General features: G+C 42.9%; 1 protein-coding gene across 1 annotated transcript in view; it reads right to left on the bottom strand.

Moving 5' to 3' along the window:
- Positions 1-27,688, bottom strand: part of fstl5 (follistatin-like 5) — a 133,298-nt gene that overhangs the window by 15,902 nt on the left and 89,708 nt on the right. The window contains exons 8-14 of the mRNA XM_080773268.1: positions 21,856-22,017; positions 21,116-21,250; positions 12,645-12,671; positions 12,015-12,133; positions 6,930-7,079; positions 2,237-2,344; positions 823-947 (exon numbers count right to left, since the gene is read on the bottom strand). Coding sequence (XP_080629394.1) covers positions 823-947; positions 2,237-2,344; positions 6,930-7,079; positions 12,015-12,133; positions 12,645-12,671; positions 21,116-21,250; positions 21,856-22,017 — 826 coding nt within the window. The remainder of the gene's footprint in view (positions 1-822; positions 948-2,236; positions 2,345-6,929; positions 7,080-12,014; positions 12,134-12,644; positions 12,672-21,115; positions 21,251-21,855; positions 22,018-27,688) is intronic.

The following is a 27,688-nucleotide window of genomic DNA, read 5'->3' as shown; positions in this document are numbered from 1 at the left end:
CCTGAAGGCTGCCATCCACTGATTAGACTTCTCTGAAAAAGCAGAGACTGGGGGAAAATAAGAAATAACTTTATTCTTATTTTTGCTGACTTGTACAATTGCTTGACTGGAAGTCAATGGTTTTAGATTAACAAATGTGAGGCTTCGACCCCCCCTTTATGCTTTGACAGAAAAAAATGAATTCTCCATCATTAACCATTTTCAGGGAATTGCAGAACGTGCATTAAAAGGGTATTTACTGTTCCGTGAGGGGAAATTAGTTTTCTGCATTTGACCCAGCAGTGTGCCGCTCAGGTTAAAGCCTGACTACCCAAATGGCAGCTATTAACCCATTCTGACCGGGAACCTGTTTTGGTGGTAGCATCATGTTATGCTTTAGCTATTGAAAAATAGCAGATCTACAAGCTCATAGCGCGCCACCGAGTGGCGTGCTACGAGCTTGTAGGTCTGCTATTTTTGAAAAATCGAAGAACGACTGACATTTTTAGAATCTGATCTCAGGTCAGAATGGGTTCATCAGACCAGTGTGTTGTCCAGTGGAAACCTCGTATGAATCTGATCTCAGGTCAGAATGGGTTAAACACAGAGAGATGTTTTTGGGTACGCGGTCAAGCGCCTATACCCCCGCGGCGTGACGTCATGTTGTAGTTTTCGGTGGTCACCTTATCACCTAAAACTGGAGTCTGAATATGCCTATAGGGGTGGCGTCTTGTCCAGGGAGTGGGACGCGTCGACACGAAGCTCGGAGAGCAGTCGAGGACGCACGCACACATGCGCACGCCCGCCTCTCCCTTTCTCATTTGAACATCCACCATTCAGTACCTGATGTGGTTGACAATGAGGCTGGACGCAGGGATGAAGAAGTCGTCGACTCGGTCAAATCGCCGGCCGACTGGCTGTGTGTGGACAGTGTGGTGGGATACGCGACCACTAGCCTGGTTGATCACCTGGTACATGCCAGAGGAAACACTGAGTCAGGGAATATCAACAGAGAGGACCAGTGGTAGAAAGAATACTCAAATGTTTAGCTGATAAGTAAAAGTATCAAGAAATACCCCAGAGTAAAAGTACAATCGTAAGTATCAGCAAAAAAAATTACTTAAAGTACCAAAGGTTCAAAGTACTCATTATGCAAAATGTCCCATTTCAAGTTTTCGAATGTATAAACAATCTTTTGAAAATAGCAGATCTACAAACTGCAGGTCAATATTTGACCAGGATTGTCTATACTTTAAGTAAAGTACTGGGGCTGAGCACCAGCTTGTCCATCACTGCATGGGACACGGGATTGAGAGTGGTTCCGAGTGTGTGAGCAGGGTTGCCTTTGATTACACCACAATGCTGAAAACGGACACTGCCGCTAGCCGTGTGTAATGTAAACCTGTGCATTCAAATGGCAAGCAGCAATTCAGCTGACCTTTTGGCAACATTATTTGATAGAACTAGAAGTGACAGGGCTGAAGATGGCTCTCAGAACATGCCAATAATTCAGCTCACAAAAAGCAGACATTCCCTCCCCCTCCCCCATTTTCATCCAATTTCATTTTAGTTTACAGGATCCGAATCCAAAAGTATTTGCAACACAACAGTCGCACATCAGTGACTGTTAATTGTCTCCATTGGGATGAAACGCAAACACACCAATGAGGAGAGAAAAATAATAACTGCTTTCAATTGTATAGTGTTCTACTTCCAATTATATTTTTTATTTCATCATTTCCAATTCCACTTCTTTATCCTGAAATGTATGCATTCTCTCTCCAGATTGGATAAAATAGGTATTTAGGTAAATAGGTTTTCTGAAAAATGATGTTTCTACATCAGTGGTGCTCAAACTTTTTCATGTAAAGCACTACCCAAAAAAATCTGTATTCGGCCAACCAACCCACAATAATTGAGAATGTTCGCTATAAGAAAGATTAAATATTCAAAGATTTCGCGATTGTTTTCCAAAAATAGCAGATCTACAAGCTTGCAACTATGAGCTTGTAGATCTGCTATTTTTCAATATCTAAAGTTTAAAATAATAGTTAAAGTGGTTAAAAGCTATAAGGTGACACAGATGCGTCCTCGGGTCTAAATGGATTAACATTAACATCAGATTAAGGTAAGAAAACAGCCGATACGGAATTCTCCTTTAACACTGGAGGTTATACCGGGCTCAGCGAATATCGACGCGACGGTGCGACATTTCAATGTAACCGGTGGCAATATGAGACGTGATTTGCTGAGTTACCTGCAGAGTAGGGAAGTTCTTCTCCATGTCTCCCCAGCTGAGGAGCCACACCTGGTCATGGGATTTATCGTAGTGAAGTTTCACAGGATACGGGTCGGTGCTGACCGTCTGGAGGAAACAGGCAGGCACAAAAAAAAAAGGTATACCCAAACTGTGAGGCGATAATCCACACACCGATGCTTTGAAGACATTATGTCAGACTGCAGATGGATAGATAATTCTTTCAACCAGGCAAGAAAGAGAGAGAAGAGAAGAGAAAAGAGAGAGAGGTGTGTGTGCGTGCGTGCGTGCGCCTGTTTAACATAAGAGAGACAATCTCTTTTTTTTATTCCACAGCAAGGTAATTGCTTTCAATGTGTTTCCATTCCTCATCACCTGGTACCTGATATTCTCCCGTCTGAACAATATTAGGTGACGTATACGAGTGACAAGGCCTTCTGACACATCGTTACATCCACCTGAATGCACTGAAAGTTAGCGGCCGTTATTGGTGAATAAGGGATCGTTTATTTTGAGCCAATTGTGTCCTTTCAGGGTGATTGTCGCCATCCAGAATACCTAAATCAGAAAGCATGATTTTCTACAATGACATGTTTGCTCGGGTACCAAATCAAATGGCAGTGGTGGAAAATGGAAAGTTTAGTAATAATCAAAATCTTTTGTGTAACTAGTAAACTGAAGTATTGGAGTAAAAGTACAATATTTGGAGCTGAGATGTAGTGGAGTAGAAGTAAAAGTACTGCAAATTGGATATACCCCAGCAAAAAGCAATAACCTCTAAATTGGACTTAGAGGTCAGACTTAATCTACAGTTGATTGTGTCGACTAATGTATTTTGGCAGACCTTGGTGGCATAAGGCGTTATAATGGCAGGATTTACACTTCGTTGCATTCAGAAAATGAGACCAGCTGTGACTCTGTCCATGGTGCTGACTTCATGTTGTAGCATTGAGACTAGCTGTGACTCTGTCCATGGTGCTGACGTCATGTTGTAGCATTGAGACTAGCTGTGACTCTGTCCATGGTGCTGACTTCATGTTGTAGCATTGAGACTAGCTGTGACTCTGTCCATGGTGCTGACTTCATGTTGTAGCATTGAGACTAGCTGTGACTCTGTCCATGGTGCTGACTTCATGGTGTAGCATTGAGACTAGCTGTGACTCTGTCCATGGTGCTGACTTCATGGTGTAGCATTGAGACTAGCTGTGACTCTGTCCATGGTGCTGACTTCATGTTGTAGCATTGAGACTAGCTGTGACTCTGTCCATGGTGCTGACTTCATGTTGTAGCATTGAGACTAGCTGTGACTCTGTCCATGGTGCTGACTTCATGTTGTAGCATTGAGACTAGCTGTGACTCTGTCCATGGTGCTGACTTCATGTTGTAGCATTGAGACTAGCTGTGACTCTGTCCATGGTGCTGAATTCATGTTGTAGCATTGAGACTAGCTGTGACTCTGTCCATGGTGCTGACTTCATGTTGTAGCATTGAGACTAGCTGTGACTCTGTCCATGGTGCTGACGTCATGTTGTAGCATTGAGACTAGCTGTGACTCTGTCCATGGTGCTGACTTCATGTTGTAGCATTGAGACTAGCTGTGACTCTGTCCATGGTGCTGAATTAATGTTGTAGCATTGAGACTAGCTGTGACTCTGTCCATGGTGCTGAATTCATGTTGTAGCATTGAGACTAGCTGTGACTCTCTCTGTCCATGGTGCTGAATTCACTCATGTACTAAGTACATGTACTCAAGTACTGTACTTACTACTTATATGTAGAATAATTGTTTGTTTGATCAAACATTGATCAATGTTTGATCAAGGTTTGCCTGTTATCTCTCCTATGTGCTACTTGGTACCAACATCAATACAGTATGAAATTGTGGTCTGATAGGCTAAATCTCATCAACTGGTATTGGTGGTCCGTGCCTCAAATGGGCCTTGATACGAAAAGGGTTGAAAACCACTGGTCTAACTAACTTGGCAGTGAAGAAGAAGTGAAGAAGGCAAATCAGCAGTAAAGCTGCCAGGCAGGTTCGTGTGACTAATTAGCAGTTGATAATAGAGCGCAATGAACCTAAACCTCCAGGTGATGGAATAACGAGCATGTGAATGACTCCGTGACAACAGCCTGCACGCTCACCAGTGGGACCTTGAGAGCTCAGCCAAGCGGTAAACATCCACGATGGTGTCAGGGACACTTCGCAGGGATCTCAGACACCCCTAGAAACAGTCTGCTGATGCATACAATCAGATGGTTTGTGTTTCTATGTTGTGCTGTGTGTGCGTGTGCGTGTGCGTGTGTGTGTGTGTGTGTGTGTGTGTGTGTGTGTGTGTGTGTGTGTGTGTGTGTGTGTGTGTGTGTGTGTGTGTGTGTGTGTGTGTGTGTGTGTGTGTGTGTGTGCGTGCGTGCATGCGTGCGTGCGAGGCAGTATAGAGACTTTAGGATTACAATGTTTTTTGTGAGGATACCTATACCCTAGGATATCGTACGGCATACTATGGCACGCCGTTTTTCATCATTTTTGAGGATTTGAAAAAAATGAAAAAAAACGATGGGTTATAGCCCATGTTTTTTGAAATTTTGAAAAAAAAAGTTAGCCTCGTTTCTCATCATTTTGGACCGTGGGCAAAAAAATGAAAAAATGAAAAAAACGATGGGTTATAGCCCATGTTTTTTGAAATTTTGAAAAAAAAAGTTAGCCTCGTTTCTCATCATTTTGGACCGTGGGCTATAGCCCATATCGTACGGCATACTATGGCACGCCGTTTTTCATCATTTTTCATCATAAATGTAGACGTCTAAATGTAGACGTCTAAATGTGTACGTCTAAATGTAGACGTCTAAATGTAGACGTCTAAATGTGTACGTCTTCTCTTATGGGGGTCCCTGGCATATCTTTTCAAATGGGGGTCCACGGGCTAAGTAGTGTCAATTTGGGGGTCCTTGACATGAAAAAGTTTGGGAACCACTGCTTTAAACACTTTAGCACTTTATGAACATGAACAAAATAGATGGGTCCCCCCTGGAACTCCCTCAGGTACCCCTGGGGGTCCCCGGGACCCCACTTTGGGAAACACTGCCCTAGGGGACACGGGGAGAACATGCAAACTTCACAAGGAAAGGCCCTTTTGCCAACCCCACCTAAGGTATGGGTGCTGATGACGTGGAGGAGAGAACACGCCCCCAGCATCCCCGGCAGGAATCGAACCCGGGACCTTCTAGCTGTGAGGCGGCAGCACAACCTCCTGCGCCACCGTGCCCCAAAAAGTAAATATGTTATACTGTGTAAGACAAGATTTGGCTCATAGCAGCATCCTGTGTCAAAACAATGATGTGATCGCTGATTGAAATTTGAGTAAAATTGATGTAAGTGAGGCTTTAAATGAGGCTTTACACAGTAATAATTAGGCCAGTGATAATGTTTTTTGGCACACTTACAGTACAGTACAGCTGGCGTTATACGGGCTAAAATTGTGGGCCTGATGAAAAGGGGCAACCCAAGAAATCTGGCTTTGACTGCATTTTGAATTGACAATATAAATGGGAATATTCTTTTGTTTGCCAGTAATATGTAAGTCATTAATCAATGGGAGACCTCCCACCTGCATGAGACACTGGGTTTTTTTATTGCCTGAATGCGCCAGTTTATTACCTTCAAACTAGAGGCCTATGTATATATTTATACACTCATTCCCATTCTGGCCTTGTAAACTTCAGTTCCCTCTGGATAATAAATTACGCTGTGTCAAACCTTTAGATGAAACCTGACTAGCCAATGTCAGGAAGTCAGACAGTGTCTCAGCCTTAGACAGACAGAATGATAGATACAGTATGAGACCATCCCACTTTCAAGACTCATTAAAGTACAACCCACAGAATCAAACAGCACAGCTAGGGCAGGACTTGGTCTGAAAGAGCCAAGCAATCGATCGCGATCAGACACATTTTCATTTTCCTACGTCCTGCTGTAACTCTAGCTCAGAAAGTGCAGAGAAATTGGTTTCTCTACAGTATCACAAGTATAATGTTTGAGGGTGTGTACATACAGTATTCAACACGCTATATCAAAAGTCGTTGCCATTTTTTGCATTTTTGCTTTAAAGATGGAGTGCCATGATTGTTGTACTTTTTCTGTTTTGTATGTGTCTATGGCGTTAACATTACTCTAATAGACCCCCAGGTTAGGTTAGAATATTGAAATATGTCTTTCCTGTGTCTTCCTGAAAGCTCAAAGCCTTTGAGTCAAAAGGCCGAATCAAAATAAACTTATTTTTGACATGTTTAATGTTGAAAATGTGTGGTATTCCCCTGCAAGAATTGAGTTTGATATTCCATCCTTAGTCGGTTGGGGCCTCACATTTCACCCAAAGACACAAAGGCATTATATTAGTATTTTTCTGCTAGGGTTTGGAACTGTTAAGTCTCTCATATTATATTATACCACTTAAGCCCTAGTCATAAAATAAGTACAACCTGTGTTGTGAGCTTGTACAGGTCAGATATTTTGAAGGGTTTTAAAAATAATGTATTTTCACCTCGGAATGCCAGGATTAACTGATCTATAATAGGCCACGTTCCTGTTTTTGAGCTACAAATATATATATACTGTAGCTCACAATGTGCCAGTACAAAGCCCTGAGGGACTCCGGTCAACCATATATGAGTTTAATAAATCGAGGCTGAACTTTACCTGGATGACCTTCTGTGACTGGATGTCAACTATGAGCAGACGGCTCAAGGTCGGCTGGGATGCATAAATGAACTTGTCCTTGACGTTCACCGCTGATGCCCAAACACACCTCTGTACCGCCTCCCCTGCTGAGCTGGGACACACCTCCTCCTGGGAAGCACGCACGCACACACACACACACACACGCACGCACACACACACGCACACGCACACGCACACACACACACACACACACACACACACACACACACACACACACACACACACACAGACACACAGACAAACAAAAACAAACAAACAAACAGGATCATTAATCAAATGACAATCATTTATCTCATAATGGTGAAATATGTCTCATTAGAAAGCAATTATCTCTCCCACTCTATTCTTCTTCTTGTTGTCATCAGATATCTTGGTCTTTCTAGCTCACGTTTTGAAAAAAAAACAAAAAACAAAAATGTTGTTGTTGAAAACCTTTTAACAAGTAAACTTCACCTGCCTTGACAACAACTCACAGAGTGTAAACCTTGGCAGACCAACACATGTGCTCTGCCAGGGTTTGCTGCAAAATCTCCATAATGGCTCCCATTTTGTCCGTGCATAATCCTCACGCAAAGCCTGCTGACAATCCCTCGCTCTTTTAGCCTCTGGTCCTGGCAGCTCTCAGCACCCAAGGGGGGGGGGGGGGGGGGGGGGAGGGCAGACATAGCCTCTGGTCCTGACATCTCTCCATCCACATCCCTCCCACTTCTTCCATCCCTCTCTTGTCTGCCCTCCTCTCCTCTGCCCTTAAAGCCGTCCGGATCAGCCCCAGACACTCGGTCCCGCTCTGTGGGACCGGAGGATTTAGGGTAGCTGTGGGTCTAGTCCAGGATGAATTGAGATGAGCTGAGAGTTGCAGCAGGTTGGATGATCTCTGCCCTCCCTGAGTCCCTCACGTTCCTCCAGACAGAGTTCCCTCCAGACCGTCTACCAGCAGCACACAGGGGGGTAGAGGGAGGGGGGGTGGCTCTTGCCAAACCCAAGTTGTTCTGACATCCAGAGGAGAGCATAAGAGGTCATAACTCTCCCCTCAGACTTTTGTGTGTGTGTGTGTGTGTGTGTGTGTGTGTGTGTGTGTGTGTGTGTGCGTGTGTGTGTGAATGTGCACTGTGTGCAGGCATACAGACTGTTTAAAGGTTCGACAGCATTCAGTATACTCAGTCTGTGACCCTGTGGAAGAGATACTGTCGAAACGTTAAATCTATTATTTATTTTGCATCGTGGCTACTATACGAGCTGTGAGGCCTCCTCTTCATTTGGGCGGTGGTCATCACCTCCTCGATACCGGTGTGCGCCCCTTCTCCAGTGTTTGATTTTTGGTCATGGTCATGGAAGTTACTCCAATACTCCATCATGTTTTTGTCACTTGATACGTTTTGAAATGTGGGCTGTGAATGGGCTTTGTAGATCAGCTATTATTGTAGATAGCCTTCGGTAGGCTTTTGTAGATCGGCGTTACAATTATACTATACCTGTATATATAATTGAAACATCACAGAACTTCACAGGTTCTGGAATGTTTCAGGTTATGGAAGGTTCTAGGTTACCCTTCATAGTGAAAAGAGTCATTAGTGTGTGACGGCCAGAACACAGCCTTCATCTAAAACAAAGGGGAGCTGTTTCTCTCCTGGAAATCCAGGTATTTAAATGCTATGAATTCTTGCCAAGAGATGACTGAGCACAAAAGACCTTTTGTAATTTTTTGATTACTATGCATGTTCCAAAACAATAGAGAAACAATAGCAGCTGTACATGTTTTACAGTTTCAGACTGGCGATCATAATGGGAATCAGATCAAATCCCAAATCAGATTATCTTTGAATATATTTTCATAAATTTAGGATTCTAATTAAATGGCGGTGGTGCAAATGCACCATAATTCATTTGTTGGGTAAAGTATTAACTAAACATGTTGCTTGAAGCATACTTTTTCCCCAAAGATGTAAAAAGAGAGAGTGCAGTGATACTTAAAAACTTAAAGTTTTCAATAATTTCAATAAACCTGATCAATCTGAACAAGTGATACCTCATTTTGTAGCAGCTCCAATCCTACTTTCATATGAAAATAAATAATAAAAAAAGCAAACCTGTTCAATGATTCAACCTTTACTGCATTTGGTCACGTGTTAAACAAATGCAACGTAAATAAACAGAGGTCATTAATTAACAGGAAATTGTTCTGTTCGGTTTATGTACAGTACGCTATACTGTATTATAGAAGCTGTGAATAAACAAGTTATGTTTTGATACTGGTTGCCAGCTGTGACGGGATATTGTCCATGCCCGTTTATGGAAAGGAAAACAACTCTTGAACCAACATCTGTATAACGACAAAGCACTGCTATATGTTGATACATGGTTGGGTTGGAAAGTGCTGAGTCAGGGTGGACATGAGGACACAGATGTCAGAGATGATTCCGTGATTCCCTCCTTGTAGAAAAGGACCTCCAACTACCTGAAAAACGACAAAGGGCTCCTACGTTGATAAATGACGGGGTTGAAAAGTGCTGAGTCAGGGACACGGATGTTCAATATATTGTATCCCTTGTGATTCTCCCTCCTTGTGGAAAAGGTCCTCCAAACACAAACACTGCAACATCGTCTTTCGTTTCCACCTTGTCTAGTCCTCAAACTATTAATCTTAAACCTGGAGAGGATGCTGCTTTTAAAATTGTCCTTGGATCAAGTTTGGAAGCTTAAGCAGAAAAAAAAGATGCTCTGAGCGTGTGGTAGCATCCATGCCTGTGTTTTTGCCGATATTGTGGCGTTATCACAGTCACACTATAACACTCTATAATGTCGTTAAGAATAATGAATTGGCCGTGGGTCATTACCATAAACGAATCAATCACAGCTCATCTGCAGTGGAGGGAACGTGAGCTCCACTTTACATCCCAGCGCCAGTGCTCTCTGGCTGTGTGTAATTGATGTCCTAATACAAACGCACCTCTCAGGGAACAGCGGTGGGGTCGTTCGTGGCGTTTTCTTCATGTGCAATGGTGGAACGCAAGCTCATTCCAATTTCCATCACTTTTACTTCTACTCCACTACATCTCAGAGGCAAATATTGTACTTTTACTCAACTACAATTATTTGAAAACTTTGGTTACTATAATTACTTTGTAGATTTTGATTAGAAATCAAATTCGATTCGATTTGTTTAGAAATTAGATACTAATTATAATTGTATAGTATTTTTTTAATTCCGGACCTTTACTTATAACAGAGTAGGCTATTTCTATATGTGCAGTATCTAGCAGTTCTTTTTTTTATATATATATATATATATATATATATTTTTTTTTATCAGACGATTTCGCAACCCATTTTTTTTATCTAATATAATCCTGGGCGCTACTCCCTCACACTTCCTCTGCCAACCTGGGTGGTTACTCCTTTCCTTACCCCTCCATCAGCGCCCTGACTGGCCATGGGGAGGTAGACCAGGATTACTGCATGTTTTTTGTGAGGGTACCTACCCTCGGGGACACAGGGAGAACATGCCCCCAGCGCCCACAGCCTCCCCAGCGGGAATCGAACCCAGGACCTTCTAGCTTGTGAGGCGACAGCACTACAGACTGTGCCACCGTGCCCCTTATATTATTGATACTTTACTCAAGTACAAAATGAGAGTACTTTCTCCACCACTGGCGTTTGCTTCATGTGGCACAGTCATCCAATCAGTGCAGCCTCCTCCTAAATGAAAGCTTCCATTGAAGAACATGTGCGTGTCAATCTAACACGCAAGTTCCCCAGAAAGCCTCATTTGAGAAATGTAGGGATCTCCACCCCCCCACCCCCGTATGAATTTTACAATCTCCTGTATGTTTCGGTTATATAAATAAATAATAGGCCAATAGTAAAGCTCTTGTGAGCATGTGTGTGTTGTTTCACACATACCGGTAACCATTTCCGATTACTTGTCTAATAAACGTAAGTGTCTATTGTCGTCTTTCAGGTGGACAGGAGGAGCCGGGATTCGAACCGCCGACCCAGGGATCGTTGTTTGTCGTCTCAAACTAAATATTCCCTGTATGAATTGAAATATATTTAAACATAGGCGGGTGCATTCATGCATGGGCATGCAATACAGTACCCTCCCATCCCCCTACCCCGGAAAACAGGGCTCCCCGAGTCCCCGCACTCCACGCTGTAAATTCAAACACTGCTGGCAAGCCTGCTGCCCTGCTTTGAATAAATGTCTCTCACTTGAAGGCTTTTCTGATGAACAGCAATCGGGTGAGGAACCCACTTCTAAAGAATCCTCCCGGATGCATAAAGACCTGCCCTGATCTGCCCTGGAAAGCAAATGCTCATACTGTATGTGTTCCCTCAGGCATTGCTCTCTTAAAGGAACACTTCACCTCATTCACAACCAGATCTTATTTTAATGATGTTTGGGAGACAAGAAACGCTTTCCTGTGTTTTTAGATATTTATATTTCAGTATTTCAAATTGTCATGCAGGACACTATAGACACTATGTAGTCCAGGAAGTAAGTGAACCCAGTGTCCATGACATCATGGACACTTTGAAATACTAAAATATCTAAAAACACACATAAAACCCCAGGAAAGTGTTTCTTGTATCCCAAACATCATTAAAATAAGATCTGGTTGCAAAAGGGGTGAAGTGTCCCTTTAAGCTAGATATATGTGTGTCAACAGATTTTGATTTGGTCCTTTATTTACCCAGGGGAAGTTGCTATATACGTAGGCACAGATGCTCATTTTCAGCAGTTCCCTGCACACTAAGACACAGACATAAACATTATTCAAACCTTGGAAGATGACCAGTACAAGTGGATCACCGCCCATCACCACCCACCAGGCAAACCAGCTAGCCTACTGTATGTTTGTACACTCTGAGAGTGTACAAATAGACCCATGAGGGTCTATTTGGTTACAAACTATCATTTAGCTGGGGACCCCCTGGAACTCCCTCAAGGACCCCTGTGGGGTCCCCGGACCCCACTTTGGGACCTTCTTCAGTAGACAACGTCGTGGCAGATATAATGGATATCTGAAATTGAATGTGTCTCACCTGTAGACCCAACAGCTTCTCGCTGGGCTTAATGTGTCTCTGGATCTCACAGGCCACCGGCTGGATGACTTTGATACCGTCCTCGTAGAAAACGTAGAACATGTTGCCGATTCCAAGACCTGGAGAGCAGAAGGCAGGTTTATTTGTAGGGCACAGCACATTTCAACAACGAGGCAAGTCAAAGTGCCACACAAAAAACATGAAGAGCAACGCAAAAGAAACACGTTATAAAAGGTCATTTGAATACAACTAAAATAGTTATTAAAAAGCTAAGAGAACAGAAAATGAGCTAAAGTAAAAAAGTATAAATGTAGAGTGCACAAGAAATTAATCAATATTAACCTCAATAGCCCAGCAGCAAACTACAAAGTCAGCTTTGATTAAAAAGAACAGAGCTGCAGATAAAGAGAAAGCATGGTTCTAATATTGACAGAGGCATTGAGGCAACCAGCGAAAACAACTGCAGTTCAAATGCTCACGCAGGGAATGACACGGCAGTTACCTTCAAAACACCAAATGATATTACCAATGATTGGAACATCAGAGCTCCGTGATCAGAGTTCAGAAAATGCAATTAACGTTGTTTAATCGATTTTGTACTATAGTGTAGCAGAGCTGGTTCACACTCACCTTCCTCTCGCCACAGAATGTTTGCCACTGTGGAGGAGAGAGAGAAAAAAAGAACAGGGTTGAAGATGAAGACAAATGCAGGATTCAACGGTGTCCCTTAATAGAAACTACCCCCCTCCGCGACACTTACACCTCGTAAGACAAAGAGGAAAGCAAAATATGTGACTGTTTTATGGACGCTGGCTCTCTGACACCCAGTGCAACAAGCAATCAATAACCAACCAATCAACAAAGCTTGGAAACCGTTTTATATCAAAACTCTGGAGAGTAGAAGAACGAGTCTGAACAAGGCAACAACAGTGGGTTATTTTTGTTTTGTTTTTAATGTTTTTTTAACAGAATGTACTACAGACCAGGAGTAGAATACGTCATGCTACGAACCGTATGTCCCATGACGTGATGAAGATATGTACCCTTAGCAGCATATGATATAACATCATATGCTGGCACAAGACATACGGAAGCAGACCGTGCAGGTATGTTTTCCGTCATGCTACAAAAAGCAAGGTACGTAGCAAATAGCTAAACCTAATAATTCAATATTGCAAACGTTCTTTCACAAAGAGGCTGAGATTTGAAGGTTTGTAGCGGTCTACAGTACTTGCACGCTCTGCTTGTGCAATAGTAGGCCATTTATGGCCTACTTGTGTGCAACAAGCAAGCAGGCACTCGGCAGAGTGCATTTCTAGTTTTATTAAAGGGCTGGAGACATGGAGACCCCTGTTACTGAACTCTATAGCAATGATTACTATCATAATATAGTGATTTAACCTTTCAACAAAACACTTTGTTTTAAACAAAACATATCACTTACCCTACCATTAAATTAAACCAAACTAGTATATCATTACAAAAAAAGAATACCTCTTCAGTGTCTCTCAGACTCTGATAGCTGATATGAAAACCAATTATTCAAATTACCTTCGGAGAGGCTGCTGCTATAATTCAGTGAACTTGAACTTTAAACCGGCATACAATGACTATCCACAGAAGCGGTGTCCTCTTAAGTTGTTATATTATGGATTACAGTGAATAAGAACCATGTCTTCCCATCCTGCCCTATATGAGCAACACGCAGCTCTCCCGTTCAGACTCCTATCATAAGTCATTAAGAAGGATTCAACCTCGCACTATAACTGATTTAGCCAACTTCCCCTAACATTCACTTAGAGGTGACCAGAGCCATCTAATAGAAGAGTTGCGATGTTGAGGGGGCGGAAACTGAGCGCTTGAGCGCTGTTTGTTCATGCAGCCTGAACTGGTGGAGTTGGAAATACATTATTTTCAACGAAGGCGGCGCAAATAAGAGCTATTTTAAGCGTGTGTGCAACATGACAACAACTGTTTTAAAGTATTGTACAGTAACAACTAAAGTCTCTTCAATGTTTGTGTTGTTTGTGTTGTACAAAACAATCTAAAATAAAGGGATTTAAGATCATTAAAGCTGGGCTGTTGCCTGAGTCCAATGCATTTCTGCCTACTGCCGGTCCAGGACTTGTCCCAGTTGGTTGTCCCCATTCTCAATAGAAGTCTATGTAGGAGACTTGGACATTGTAGGACATTGGAATGGCCCCATGCAATGAACACAGTTTGCGTAACTCTGTCTATAAGGCTCTGGAGGTGACTAATGACACGGAATTCGAAATGACAACCATTCAATAATGGTTTCAGAGTGCGCTTTCAATAGGTGACCTAAATGTGACCCTGTGGGGACTGCTCTCCAATCAGCCACGAAACACAGGAGAAAAAGGGACGGACTCCGGCAGGAAGATGAGGCTGATTGTCTGCAACACAAAAAGAGTACGGAAAAACCCAGAGCCACGGGACAGAAATTGAATTGGCTCTGCATGCAAATAACAGACGTCAAATGTTCGCTATTCAAACTGTCCTTATCCCCCTAAACCCCCTTAGCTGTGACCTTCATTCCTATTGTTCACAGCTGCTTCTGTTCTGCCTCCAGTTTTCTATTTTCAAGCCTGCAAACCAATCTCTAGTCCAAGTCACATCCGATTCTAATCTCGCCTCTCTACCGAGAAGCTCATTCCCTCAGCCTCCTCCGCCGAGTGGATGCAGATAGAAAGACAGAAAAGAGAAGAGAAAACACCACTAGACATTTCTCTTAGTCAGCCTTAATGTTCCAGGAGAAGTCGTGTCCTTACCAGTGCACTTTAGCAGACATTCCAATCTATTCTACAGTAGAGCGACGTAGTATTGCGAGATCAGACTGAATGGCAAGAACCCATATAGTCACTCAACGAACAACAGGGTAAATTGTCACATTAAAAATAAATAATACTAATACTAATAATAAAAAGTGCACTTTGTTTGAGAAGTGGCCAAAGAGCAGGACAATGACGAAAGGCAAAGATGGTGAGATGAGATGTTTGGGGACCTAGTCCTTTCCAATATTGGTGCTATTCATCACTGGCCTGAAAGAGCCAGACTGTTCGGCCCATTCCAGAGACCCATACATCAACTTCGTCATCCATATAACAAAACACAAGATGCGTGTCACTTTCTGTGGGGAGTCCACTTCCTCTCTCTGGACACTAATAAACTGCGTTTACAGGAGACTCGCCAAACATCAGGAGCCTATAGCAGCACATCTGCAGACCGACCAGGCAGTGTGGTTGCCTTCAGCAAGGTTACATAAACTCCATTTGTTTACAACCGTTGGGACAGATCGAGTGATCCAAAACGGCCTGTGGTGCTGAACATATTGGCATGGAGGAAGATTAAATATATACAGTAGCTGGACTCAGACTGGACTGTAATTGGGTGACAGCAGAGGTAATAGTGACTAAGGGCCGCTGTCAGTGTGGACGACCTGCTCTGCAGCGGTCACTCACCTGGCAGCACTGCTACAGTGTACCGTTTGTAATGGGCTTTAGTTATAGCTGCTGTGGTTCATCACCGCTGGAGGCTATTACAGTGTGTAACAGTAAAAACAGTCTTTCTTTCTTTAGTTTTATTTTCACTTTAATTTACATTTCTCCAAAGCCATTAAAACGTTAACAATTTTACCAGAATAACGGAGTCAATGGTGGGTAAACATAATTCATTCACTCATGGTTAGTTCAGCACAATTTGTAAAGCAAACTTTTCTACAAGGGAGAATTCTCAGCCAGGCTGTTCAAGTTTTCCTTTAACGTCAACACACGCAGAAATCAGAACTTCCGGGGACAAAGCAATCGTCCCACAACGAATGGGCACGTTCTGAGTGGCAGGTGCATACTAACAGTCCGGGCAGGCAATACTTTGGTCCAACGTCCTACCCCAAACCCTAACAGAGTCTTAACCGGCCACGCATGTGTCTTAACTGGCCACACATGTCAGAGCCACGGGTGAGTCTTAACCGGCCACTCATATGTGTCTTAACCGGCCACGCATGTGTCTTGATGCCTGAGGCCGAATCTGGGAACGCCTTCTAGGGCCTGACCTAAGGTTTCTGAAAACCTTCAAATTCTGATATTTTTTTAAATAGTTATGTTGCTACATGTATAGCAATATAAGACACAGAGAGCGCGCCGGCATCAAGGGTAGAACAACGTATACGTTGCACCAGGCGTCAATGGGTTAACCGGCCACGCATGTCGGAGCCACGAGTGAGTCTTAGCCGGCCACTGATGTGTCGTAACCGGCCACTCATGTGTCTTTTTTTTTCTTTTTTCGGCTTACGCCTTTTATTGGTTTTTTGAAGGGACAGACAGTAGGCTGACAGGAAACGGGGGGCTCGGCACACTGCGACTGGATTACCACAGGACTAGACATAGCAGGAACAGCCTCTGCAGACACAATGGTCCTGTGGTGTGAAGCAGATATTTATGCCAGTTTAGCAGCAGTCTGTCAGAGATGGATGGTTGCACAGGCTGCTGTCGACACCCTCTCTTTAAAAGACCTCAGCATTATCGTCGGCTCAGGTTAGGTTCAAAAACACAAAACAACAAAATGCTCGGGTGAATTTGAGAGAGAAAAAAAAACTCATTTTAGTGCTGACCTTCAAGTTGCCAGGTGGCAGATTTGTCTGAAGGAGCTCAGTAATCGTATTGCTGCTGCTCACTTCCATCCATTTCTTAATAATGTATTCAGTCCTCTGTCAACAGCCTTAGACCGTCATTCTGCCTCTTGCAGTGCGTTGAGTGTAAGAAAATAGAAAGCCCATTTGCTCTGCGAGGCATAAATGTGATACTTACAGGCATGAGCACAGTATAATTCTGTTTAATCTCCTCTGCTGAACAGATAGAGTTGTACTAATCCACAATGGGTTCCACAGCAGACATAACAGTATAAGGTTGTCTGCTGTGCCACAGTGCCAGCTCTATAAGAAACATTAAAAAAAAGAAACATTTAACATACCAATGCCGAATAGGACGGGTGCTGCTGGATCAAAACATAATACTAGACTTGAATAGAAAGATCGACACACCAAATAGCTCCCGTTCAAACATTTTCTTTTTGTATTTTCTGCTGAGAGAGACTCTCAGCAGACTCTGAGAAAGAGCCTTGTGCTCCAAACATCACAGCAGGGAAATAAATCCTTACTGTTCCGCAGTGACAGATTTGGGCCACCAGCGCTCAGTGGACATTTCCATTATGTTTGGTTTGTCCATTGTTGTGTAGAAGATAATGTGAAAAATACAATTGATGATTTCTACTTAACCCATTCTGGGCGGGAACCCCTTTTGGTGTTCTAAACCTTCTGGATGGGAACCCCTCTTGGGGTTCTTTACAGTATGTACAGTATTCAAAAATGAATAAACTTTGATGCTTTTTTTTATTAAGTTTTTCAGAAAGCTTAGGTCAGGATTTAGAGGGCTTTTTAGAATCGTCCTCAGTCCTTGTTCGTGGCGATGAACGTAGGCGGACTATGCCAAATTCTGCACACCAAATACAACTGCAGTCACAACTTCAGTACAGTCCAATCCACATTTTTTGAGATTCAGAGGCACTAATTACTTCATGCAACCTCATCCCATGACTTTGTACATTTTAACCTTCTACTCCCAAATATACAGTAATGTACTTATAGCTCTCTTTGCTGAATAGTACACATAATGCGTTTCTAGCATGTGTTTTTGTGCATGTGTTTTTACAGTATGGGCTATATGCTTGTGTTTAGCCATTGTAGGTGTGTGCCCGTGACGTGTGTGTGTGTGTGTGTGTGTGTTTCTGCATGGTTATTTGTGTTTTCGTGATCCTGACATCTGCAATGCCACAATAACAATCTCCCTGCTGACTGACAGTGATTGCCTGGGGAGAGGGTTGGCTCCTGCAAGCAGTCGATACATGTGAATAGCTTTCAGATGAAAGTTAGCACCGCGCTCTAGCTGGCTTGCCAGCTGTGTGCACATGCATGCGTGTGTGTGTGTGTGCGTGCGTGTGTGCGCGTGCGTTTTTGTGTTTGTGTACAAGCCTCACAGTCTCTGTAAACAGGGAGATGGTTAGATGGAGGTAAAAAGAATGATGGAGAGGGGGAGAGAAAGTGACATCCAGGAATATAGCAGTGCCGGTTCGGCCGTGCCTCAAGTCGCCGTGGTGCCGTTAACTGTGACAAAGGAGGCCATTGCCGGCTCTAAGCTAATTCCTTATCAGGAGAAAAACAGCAATCAAGTTCTCTGCTACACTTTTTCTCCGTTAGACAGATTTTATAATCCAGGGAGATACACAAGTGCGCTGTGCAGGAACAGGAACTCTGGTGGGATTCAATCTCACAGGACTCCCTCTTTCCCAGGTGTTTCGCCCTGATTGCGTCTAAACGCTAACATTTAACCTATTCTGGACGGGAACCCCTTTTGGTGGTTTAAGCATTATGTTATACTTTAGCTATTGAAAAATAGCAGATCTACAAGCTCATAGCGCGGCACAGAGTGCCACGCCATGCACAACATATTTTCAGATGGGGGTCGGCAGCCAATTACATATATTTATGGGGGTCCTTGACATGAAAATGAACGACTGACATAGAAACATGGGTTTTTCAGAAAACTGTCATGATTTAGAAGACATTTGTAGAATCGTCTTCAAGTCAAACTAAACCTACCCCTAATAACCCTAATCCTTACCTCACAGAAATTATGAAAAAAAAGCCTGTCCGCCTGGGCGTAACACCTGGGAAAGAGGGAGTACCTCGATTCACGGCATCTCAGGGCATGCAATTTTGAAGGTGACCATTGTAAGCTTCACTCAATATGAGACACTCCATTCAATATCCTATTTTAAAATTTTGCAAAGACCACTCGCACGCGCAAATCGTGCAATTCTTTAAAACTTACATACAGTATTCACTATTCATTTTTTACCGACAGCAGCTTCTTCTTAAAATAACAATAATAAATGATTGACTGAGGTGGTGAGCTGGTCACGCCAGTCCTGGTCTAATATAATCTACACAGTATGGCGTCATGACTGAAAAAAGTAAGTCTTGGGGTAGGGTGATCATATACTTTCCCGCTATTCTAAAGACCCCTCAGGTACATTTTTAAACTATTTCCAGTATCGGGATAATATCTTTTTTTGGTGGGTAGATCTCATTGAGCTGGTCATTTTGAAAGTAGCTCTCAAGTTAAAAAAAAAGTGTGGGCACCCCTGTGTTACATTGAGTTAGCACTAGTCTAGGTTGACTGCTCTGTCTGTAGCATCATTTGCATAATGCACGTTTGCTGCCATCCTTTGTCTTTCCTTGTTAATTCGCCTCAAATGTGATGCATTTCCAAACAGCACTCTGGCAGTTCTGAACAAAAGTCAAGCCAAATCACACTAGGGAGACAATGTAAAAACAAAGCAATCACTGTACTTTTGTCCACTTTGCCATCAATAACACTTGTCTGTGACAGATATTTTCAAGTGGAACAAACAAAGCGAGAGATGTGAGTGAGAGGTGTGTGTGTGTGTGTGTGTGTGTGTGCGTGCGTGCGTGCGTCAGTGTTTGTCGACTAAAACTAAGACAATTTTTTTTCGTGGACTACCTTTTTTCACTGACGAAAACTAAATGGAAACTAAGCTATGATGACAAAAAGTAAGACTAAATATACTGACAATTTCGTCAACAGATTTTATAAACACCTGTGTTTGTTTACGTGCTAGTAGCGCTCTTTGACTGTGTTTGTTTGCTTAGCAACCGGGTTAGCCACATTGACAACGACGTCATCTGCCTTTCTACTATTTTAATTGGCTGGTGTCAAGTGTCAACCAATCGCCGAAGACTGCCGCTTAGGCAACAGCCATCCCAGAAACTGCTGCCATGGGAAGGGCTTTCAGTCTGAATAATGAAGTGAAACTATACTACGCACATATACTTAGAAGGCCACAATCTTTTGAGTAAATTAATATGGGTCAAATATGTCTTCAGGTTTATTATTCCAGTCATATCAAAAAGGCAGAGCTGCGGCCTTATCAATGCTGCCGTTTCTTTGAACCGTACTGCCGTCACAACCAGTGGAGGTCACGTCACGTCATCAATGTGCAGACAGCTTCAGAAGCTTCAAAGAAAACCACTGACTTCTGACCTATACCAGAACGTTATTGTGTGACGCTAGACTGGCCGCATGGAATACACCACAATCTGCTGACTGTATATAGCAGGGGCACAGGGCCGTGCACGGACACGCACACAATGTGTGACTGAAATGCTGTGCGAGTGCACTTCTTTAAGCACAATTACCCACAGAGAATTAGACTCAAAGATCATTCCTCACATAAAAAACTGATCTTGACATTTCCGAAAGGCTAGATTTAACCCATTAGGACAGGCTGAATGTAGGCTATAATATACTGTAGATACTAGATAGCAACAAGAACCCAAAAATGGATTCCCGTCCTGAATGGGTTGGGAAAGGATCCATGGGAGAGCATAGAAAGAGGACACGAATCTAAACAAACACATCTAAGATGATTCCACAAATACAACAATTATAATAAATAAGAAGTAGTGTCCCCTATGGTAGGTATACCCTCACAAAAAACATGCAGTAATCTCCCACTTGGCCAGCCGGGGCGCCTGATGGACGGGAAAGGAACAGTCGTAATAACGTGTTCCTTCCACGTGCTATACGTCCGGCCGGGGAAACTCTCCCCTGTCAGGTGAAAAGAAGCAGCTTGGACTACTCATGCATAGAGGGGGGCATTAGGTCAGTCCGCTGCCCCCCTCAGGCTGGCAGAGGAAGTGTAGCGCCCAGGATTACATTAGATAATTGACACTGGGTGAAAAAATTGACCCAATGAGCTATAAGTCCCCTCACCTGTAGAATTATCAGCCTCTGCCTCAGCTAATAGATTGCCATGGCAAGCCCACACCTGACATTTGATTACTTAACCACTCGGGTGCTATGAAAACAGGTATTGCATACTAGGTATAGGTTCCCAACTTGAATGGTTCCCAAGTAGGCCGGTGGCCGACAGGCACAGGTCCAGTTTAAATAAATATGAAGAGAAAGAAGACGGAAAGACTCTGTAGAAGCATAAGATACACATACGGGTTTTGCGTGCAGAGTCCTCCACGAACAAAGACGAGATGTCTTCATCCACGCCAGCGTCGTTTTTGGCGATGCACGTGTACGCTCCAGTGTCCTCAAAGTGCACGTTGCTGATGTGAACCTCGCTTCCATTAGCTTTGAGAAAAAGCCATGTATGCACACGCATGCGAGCACGCACACGCACACACACACACACACACACACACACACACAGTCACACACACACACACACACACACACACACACTTAAGTCAAACACATTTCATGCAAAGGGAATTTCAAAGTGCTTCATATACAGAGAGGTCCTAGTGATATTTTTTTGTGTGACATATTGATCTGTTGTTTTGACCCAGGGACCACATACTGTATACTGTATAAAGGCAATACCTGATGTAGAATTCTATATCATACTGTATATGGAAAAGTTGAAGTTAGATGTCCTTGTTTTTCTTTTGCTATTTTTAAAAGTTTTTTTTAGCTGACCTCATATTGGAAGAAGGCCTATATGCACCTGCTTTATCTAATATTTGGTTTTCCTTTTTTATGTTTTACTTTGTGTATATGCAAATCATTGTTGTAAATGTACGATGATGATAGTGACGATATTGTATATGATGGTGATGATGATGGTGGTGATGGTGATGGTGATGATGATGGTGGTGGTGGTGGTGGTGGTGGTGGTGGTGGTGGTGACATCACTGATATGGTGATGGAGTGATGACTGTAGAGATTCATTCTACCTTGCAGAGTGAGCTGTTTGGACAGCTTGGTGGCGATGTCCATGCCGTTCTTCAACCACGCCAGCTGTGGATTGGGGATGCCCTCAGCGTGACATCGGAGGCTGGCAGTAACTCCTGGCTCCCTGGCCTGGCTCTCTGGATACACCCTGATGACGGGAGGAACTGAGAGAGAGAGAGAGAGAGAGAGAGGAGACAGGAGAGGTGAATAAATGTGGCTTTCCTGTGGGAATAACTGCTGAGGTGACCTTATCCAACAAGAAGTTTTCTCTTACAGAGAATGTCGCGAGCAATGAGCTTGAACATTGCCAGCAATCAGGACAGGAGTGCCTTTCAGCATACGCTGAATTGCCTTTAAATTTATGCTACCATGTTCTGTTGAAGCCAAACAGATCAGCTACATAAATAACAAAGAGACCCTCCGTTCAGAGGCTATTGATTTCACCTATAGTGGCCATTGATTTTGTGTAACCTTGGTCAGCATGGGAGATAAGAGAATCAGAGAAAACAACATGAATAGAAAGGAGCCTGTTGACTTATAGCCGTCGTCTGTTCTGCAGAATTTCCCTTGACTTTTTGTTTGTCGTTCTGGAGAATATTTTCATGCCTTTTCTGTTCCTGCAGAAAAGCGATTTGTACGACAGAATGCGTTTGTATCAACAGACATGGCCTCGGGTGTTCATGGGTCATGCAGGACAATAATATTTGGAATGCGCGTGCTCTGACTTCATAAACCTTTGTAAACAATCCTTCAAACAAACATCGGCAAAATATTTACCCAGTTCATACAGTACAACATTAAAAAAGAGAAAAACAGAGTAGCCTCGGCAACGCTCCGCTCTGGAACAATGGCCGCTTAAGATGCTAATGCGTTGACCGGCCTTGCTCCATCCTACATCTCGAACCTACTCGACCCCTATGAGCCTGCCCGTGAGCTGAGATCCTCAGGCAAGGCTCTACTTACCATAAAAACTATAGGCGACCGGGCCTTTGAAGTCTGTGCACCCTTACTGTGGAATGCCCTGCCCATAGAAATCAGAATTGCCGACTCGGTTCCCCGTTTTAAGTCACTCCTGAAGACCCATTTTTATAAAGCTGCTTTTAATCCTTTATAGTTGTGAATGTTACGTATTTTCCTATGGTATTTTCCTTCTGTTATCCAATGTTTTGCTATTATTATTGTGTTCTTTATTGTGTTCCGTTTGTTGTTAAGCACTTTGTGACCTTGTTCTTGAAAGGTGCTATATAAATAAAGCTTTATTATTATTATTATTATAGTATCTTGCTTAATAAAAGGGAATTTGTAGTGAACCCCAAGGGGAAATTACTTATCTGAATTGACCCACCAAACTTGCTCAGAGTGAGCATATAAGGGAGCAGTTGGAGGTTAAAGTGTGTGTGTGTGTGTCTTATCTTCTTGTTTTCATGCACTCCCTCTCTCCCTCGCTGGCCCAGTTTGCCGTCCTAAATTTCCTGTCTCTAAAATAGACTCCAGAGGTCGGCGGTGGTGGCAGGTCAGGAGAAAAAGATGGAGGCTCCTGTCTGTGTTTGTTTGGCAGAGGATGACTGAGACGAAGGCCTCTGCTGTGGAGAGCTGCTTTCTGTGACCCTCTGGGTTTGGAGGAATGGAGACGATGGAGAAGGGAGTCTACAGCCATCTGGTCACAGTGATGCTCTGCAGCCTGGAGGCCTGTGTCAGTCTGACTGCCAACTGTCAAGAGCCACAGAGAACTGTGGTGGCAGCCAGGTTACTGTAGCCATACTAAAGGAGTCATTGTAGTGACAGATGGCTCCCTTTGCAGTGGCAGGATAGGATGACATGTAGGCATGGAGACAACAATAGCACCTATCTCTCACACACACACGCACGCACGACGCACGCATGCACGCACGCACACGTCAGTGTGGATAACTTTCTAAGAAGTCCTTCTTGTAGCATTTCAGTTCACTGCTATGGAGCAATCAAAATAAAATCCATTCAAATGATCTACATCAACCATCCAGTTGAACAACATTACAACTATTCCTAATAGATGTATAAATATAAATATGGAAATACAGCTGTGTGTGCGTGCATGCCACGAGAGAGAGAGAGAGAGAGAGAGAGAGAGAGAGAGAGAGAGAGAGAGAGAGAGAGAGAGACAGCTATGCATTGACAAACTCAGTCTGCAGTTTTACAAAAGTAATATATCTGCTCGATAAGATGGCAGGCTGTATATATATATACTTTCTGTAAAACCTCTACTTCCTCTCCCAGCTAACATTTTATTCACATTATCAGAGTATTGGTATTATAGCTCATTAGCCAACAATCCATTGAGAAATAGTGAAACACATTCTCCTGCAGGACATTACATTACACTACTTCAAGGTCAAGGTATACATTTCCTGTCTCTTTCTGACACCATATGCACATCCTATGTGTACAGTACCTTCATGTGTATACACAAAGGACATCAACAGACTTCTAGAACAGTGGTTCTCAAACTTTTTCATTTCAAGGACCCCCGAATTGACACTTATTAGCCAGCGGCCTCCCATCAGAAAATATATATCAAGGACCCTCATATATGAGAATGCATTTGGCTACGGACCCACATTCAATGGCATTTCTATCTCTGGGGCCCTGATGTAAATCAATGTTAATTTAACTCTGAGAGTGTACAAATGGAACTCTCATGGTTTACAGACCAATAAGGGTTCATTTGGGTTCCTAAATATCATTCATCTGGGGACCTCCTGTAACTCCCTCAAGGACCCCTAGGGGTCCCCGGACCCCACTTTGGGAACCACTGTTCTAGAACATACAACTGGCGTCCCGGGGACCACATGTGGCCCCCACCTTCACTTAATGTGGCCCTCAGGTTAATATCATGATACTGATATATTATTGATTTGCAAACATGACCCGCTTTAATTACTTAATAATTCAGGATTTCAATTTCAAGCAAAAAAATATTAAAACGTTGTTTTTGGTTCATGTTTCAGTTTGTTTTAGAGAGAAGGGAGATCCCGCACAATGTCTTCACATATACAGTAGCAGCAGTTTATTAAGATGAGTTACAACATTTCGATCTCATGTGACCTTCATCAGGTATCTCTTGTTGTTATTGGTTGTTATTAGAGAAAGTAAAATATGAGTGTTAAACCTTTTCCATTTGCTGATTTCTTAAATTTTAACGATGTTGAACAAGTGGCTAAAAATGTGTTGTTTTTCTTTTACAAGATTTTACGGCGATTTCTTTATTATTATTTAACGCACGCACGCACGCACTAGTGCTAGTCCCTTCCTAACATGTGGTATAGTTTTTATTTGTTGACAAAATTAGTCAACGAACATTTTTCGTCATAGTTTTAGTCAACGAAATCAACACTGGGAAACCACAGCTACATCTACATCTATAGTCTTAAACAAATCTGTTTCCTACTTTAGCTACCGGCGTTTAGTACAGTGCTGTTAATCGTGCTTGTTCTCAGAAATAGTCTGTTTATTTTGAGAAGTAGTTAGCAATTGGTCACCGAAACAGATTAATAAATTAAATATGAAAGTGAAGTATTGGGCTCTGGTTCCAATGATTGGAGACATAACGAACGACTGTATGTTTGGGAACAATTACGTCTACTCTCTGTTCATTAATTCCACCATATCTAACAAACCCTGAGGCCGTATAGCAGGTTCATAACACATTAGAGACACTTTAACCCATTCTGACCGGGCACCCGTTTTGGTGTTTAGCATCATGTCGTGCTTTAGCTATTGAAAAATAGCAGATCTACAAGCTCATAGCGCGCCACCGAGTGGCGCGCTACGAGCTTGTAGGTCTGCTATTTTTGAAAAATCGAAGAGCGACTGACATTTTTTTTAAATCTGATCTCAGGTCAGAATGGGTTAATCAGACCAGGGTGTGTCCAGTGGAAACCTTGTATATGAATCTGATCTCAGGTCAGAATGGGTTAAGAGTCTTGAGAGATTAATGGACTCCAATAATGGGAGAGCATAAAGACGAGAGAGTTACAGCAACAAGCACTTCGAGAACTCCTTTTTAATTATGTTCACTTTAAATTGCATGCTTCTACAGTATACACAGAAGCCTGTGAGCGCACACACACACACACACACACACACACACACACACACACACACACACACACACACACACACACACACACACACACACACACACACACACACACACACGTTTCTGTCTGTATAATAATGAAGACATCTTCAACAGCTTGTTAGTTTATAATTGAGACATTTTTCTTTCTCTTTTCCTCAACTGATGTTCTCTTATGCATCTATTTGGTACACATGAGGTTGAATAAATCTACAGACTCAACTAAGAGAAAGTTGTCCGTGTTTCATTTCAATTTAATATATTTTACTGTCCATAACTCTCAGTTGTCTTTTTTTTCTTCCTCGCTTAATTGAAATAAATGCCAACTGTGGCTGAGGCTTCAGTCTAAAATAGACTTCTTTACATAAACAAAAGTCTAACCTGATCAGACAGTAATCTTATTCCAGCCATTACACTATCGGCCTCGCCCAATCCACTCCAACTCTGTTTGCATACCGTACGATGCATTAATGAGTGCTATCAGCGTTGAAGCCTGGACCTCGTACCTCCCGCGAGCATGGGATCCTCTTGGTGTTTGGACACTGGCACTTGTGCAAGGACACGCTGTGATTGGCTAGTGCACTTGTGCGAGGACACGCTGTGATTGGCCAGTATCCACTTTGAGTGGCAGTCGGGGCATACTCTCTCGCCCGAACATGCTTTACTATTCCGTCCGTATCGCATTGCAACTCGAACAGCCAAGGGAACTTTGCAACCTTCGACAGGGCAACCCGAGCGCTTTAGCGCACTCTGTGGTGTATTTTGTGGCTCAAGTTTGCTTGTGACGCCGCCCCTCCGTCGAGGTCTAAAACTGTACTTTATCCCCTAAAGGGCGTGACCATTTACTCATTTACACGAAGAGGATTACATGCTAGTGTAACTCCCAGGTATGGTAATGGTTATGATAATGTATGCACAAAACGTCAGTATATGAAACGCATGTTGCTGATGTGTTTTGTTTCCTTCTAAACACTACATAATTTAGATGAAATGTTTTCCGATTGCCATTCAGTCAGTGCTCTGACTTTGCAACGGCGTCCCGACTCCCTGCCTGAGGGGATATGGGATTGTTGCGTGAGTGGCAGATAAAAAGAGAAAAATGTCCATGCAGGCGTAGTGCCGGAGAACATTAAGCACTGGAGTTTTTTCATGAGGCACTGCATAATCAATGCAATATTGTGGAAAAATAATATGGTGATACTCAGCTGTGTCTAATTTTGTTGCACAGTCTTTCATCACATTGACAAACTGACAGCTCACAGGCATGTTGACTACTGTATAGTGTGACAGACTGTCTCCTTTGAACAAAATTTGATAGTTACCTTTATGCACCAATTGGGGCAAAATGCTTCAAAGGAATGTTGGTGTAACTAAGAGACTAAGAGAAAAACTAAGTTATCAAAGAATATCAACTATGATCCATTTCTCAACATGAGTTCTACATGACTTTCACGCCTGTGTGTGAACACTGAACAGTGATATTCAACATGTGGGCTGGGGTCCACTGGTGGGCCCTGACAAAGAATTGGAAAATCACTAAGATTTTTAGTTGTATTAGTATTATAGAAAAAAAACATGTTTTCGTTGGGATGTACACATGCTCTGAAAATGCACGCTTCCCACCCATTTTAAGTCTGACCTGATCCAGGAAAGGTTTCACACACCGACCCCTAGCTGTCAAAACCCGTTATTAAAAGAGAGAGAAAAGTGCTGCTATA

Source organism: Protomyctophum bolini (genome assembly GCF_963924005.1).
Source record: "Protomyctophum bolini genome assembly, chromosome: 10".
In the NCBI taxonomy this organism is placed as follows: domain Eukaryota; kingdom Metazoa; phylum Chordata; class Actinopteri; order Myctophiformes; family Myctophidae; genus Protomyctophum; species Protomyctophum bolini.
This window is presented reverse-complemented; position numbering and strand designations above follow the sequence as displayed.